The 2,500-nt window shown below is 45.0% G+C and overlaps 1 protein-coding gene across 1 annotated transcript in view; it reads left to right on the top strand.

Annotated features, from left to right (window-relative positions):
• Nucleotides 1–1,779: 1,779 nt before the first annotated feature.
• Nucleotides 1,780–2,500, top strand: part of LOC147469658 (uncharacterized) — an 811-nt gene continuing 90 nt past the window's right edge. Inside the window, exons 1-2 of the mRNA XM_086547852.1 lie at nt 1,780–1,864; nt 2,286–2,500. The exon at nt 2,286–2,500 is cut by the window's right edge and continues 90 nt beyond it. Of these exons, the coding sequence (XP_086403978.1) occupies nt 1,780–1,864; nt 2,286–2,500 (300 nt within the window). The remainder of the gene's footprint in view (nt 1,865–2,285) is intronic.

Raw genomic sequence — 2,500 nt, 5'->3', positions numbered from 1 at the left:
GCAGTTGAAGAAAGAAGCATACTAGATGGGTCGGAGCCCAGGATAAAAACGGCCGCCACTGCCATTGACTGCCGGTGGGGTGGAAGAAGAGAAGGAAGAAAAGGACAAGAGAGCAGAGGAAAGAAGAAATGGTGAGGAGTGGGACACTAAATGTTGGCACTATGACGGGAAGATCAAGATATTGTGGACTTGATGCAGAAGAGAAAGATGAATGTACTATGTACTCAGTAAACCAAATGGAAAGGCTCAGAAACAAGAGAAGTGGGAGACGGGTACAAGCTCTATTACTGTGGTGTAGAAAATGGAAGGAAAGGAATAGGAATCATCCTGGAAAAGAAATTAGTGGAGCAAGTTGTGGAAGTAAACAGAATTTCAGACCAGGTTATGTAGAGAGACTACAACTAACGCTAACATTTTGAGTGTGTAGCCCCCCCCCCCCCCCAAGTGGAGTGTCTAGAGGAAGTAAAGGATGAATTCTGGGAGATAGTGGACGAAACCATAGGGAAAATACCCCGTGTTGAGGGGGTGTGGATTGGTGGTGATCTAAATGGGCATGTAGGTGAAGGAAACGCTGGGGAGAAAATATTCATGGAGGCGCTTTGGACTAGAGACGCGGAAGGAGACATACTGGTCGAATTTGCACAAAGGACGGAAATGGCGATTGTAAACACCTTCGAGAAAAGGAAAGAGCATAAAATCACCTACAAGAGTGGAAGCAGGGAATCTCATATTGACTACATATTGTGCAGAAGAAGGAACCTGAAGGAAGTCATGGACTACAAGATGTTCCCTGGGGAAAGTGTGACGAGCCAGGATAGGGCTGGGATATGAAAGATTAGGCTTGGGAAAGCAGTGAAAAAGGCGGAGAAAAGGGAGCCAAGAATAAGGCAGTGGAAACTCAAAGACAAGGACTTCATGAATAAGTTTACCAACGAGGCTGCCCAAAACCTTGGGGAGGAATTACCACTGAAATGCAAAGCAATAGCAGATGGGATTTCGAAGGTTGGAGATCAAGTGTTGGGTAGAACATCTGGAAAAAGAAAGGAAGAGAAAGAGAATTCGTGGTGGGAAGAAAGGGTCCAGAAAGCAATCAGAATAAAGAAGGAAGCTTTTGAGAGGTGGAATACCTAAAGAGACGAACAGAACAAAATGATGTACAAAGATACAAAAAGACGCTTAGAGGATGGTAGCAAAAGCGAGGCCGGAGAGATACCAGAATATGTATGATGACATGCTGACAAAGGAGGTTCAGAAATAATATGTCTTTCGGATCGCAAAACAAAGAGACAGGGCGAGCAAAGATGTTCAGGCAGTGAAAATGATAAAGGATGAACATGAAAAAGTCATCTGTTCAGAAGAGGCGAGGGAAAGATGGAAGGAGTATTTCACTCAACTGCTAAATGAGGAAAATGAGAGAACAGCGAGGGAAGAACAAGCAGATACAAATGACAGGGAAATTGAAGAAATTAGAAGGGATGAGGTAAAAGAGGCACTGAAGAGAATGGAGAAAGGAAAAGCAGTAGGATCAAATGATATATCAGCGGAAGTATGGAAGAGTCTAGGAGTGACAGCAGTGGCTTTCTTGACAGGGTTGTTCAATGAGATCTTGCGATCGAAGAAAATGACAGACGAATAGAGGAAGAACACGCTAATACCGATTTTCAAAGGAAAGGGAGGTGTATAGGTGTGTGCAAACTATAGAAGAATAAAGCTAATCAGCCATACACTAAAGCTTTGGGAAAGCTTGAAATCACAATAGGAGAAGAGCAAATTGGCTTCATGCCGAAGAAAAACACCACAGACGCCATCTTTACACTCAGAATTCTGGCAGAGAAGTACCGTGAGGGGCAAAAGGAACTCCACTGTACCTTTATCGATTTAGGGAAGGCCTAAAATCGGGTGCCGAGGGAAGAACTTTGGTACTGTTTGGTACTCGAAAGGTATGTGGAATGCATACAGGACATGTACATGGGCTGTGTGACAGATGTGCGATTTATGATGATGAAAACATCACCATCCAGAGTGGATGTCCGAGTCCACCGGGAATCGACACTGAGCCCCTTCGTGTTTTTGACTGTTATGGACCATCTGGCAGAAGAAGTGAGAAGAGAAGCACCATGGGACATGTTGTTTGCGGATGATGTGGTATTCTGAAAGTGAGTCGAACGAAGACCGAGTATATGTGCGTGAACAAGGGCGGTGATGGTACTAGGGGACAGGTGATGGTGCATGGACAGGTAGTTCCGGAGGTGGAAGATTTTAAGTATCTAAGGTCACCACAATAGGGAGTGATGGAAAGAGCCATAGTGAGGTGAAGAAAAGAACACAGGCAGGATGGGGTAATTGGAGAACGGTAGCAGGCTTGCTGTGTGACAAGAAGTCGCCGGTTAGGGTGAAGGGACGTATTCATAAAACAATTGCAAGACCAGCGAATGTGTACGGGAGGGAGACAGTACCGCTGAACAAGAGCTTGACAGAGAAGATGGACGTGGCAGAGGTG

This window comes from Penaeus japonicus, unplaced genomic scaffold, assembly GCF_977035675.1.
Source record: "Penaeus japonicus unplaced genomic scaffold, GWHDUDI00000001_assembly GWHDUDI00000020, whole genome shotgun sequence".
Lineage (NCBI taxonomy): Eukaryota > Metazoa > Arthropoda > Malacostraca > Decapoda > Penaeidae > Penaeus > Penaeus japonicus.
The sequence above is the reverse complement of the archived record's forward strand: the minus strand, read 5'-3'. Positions and strand labels throughout refer to the sequence as shown.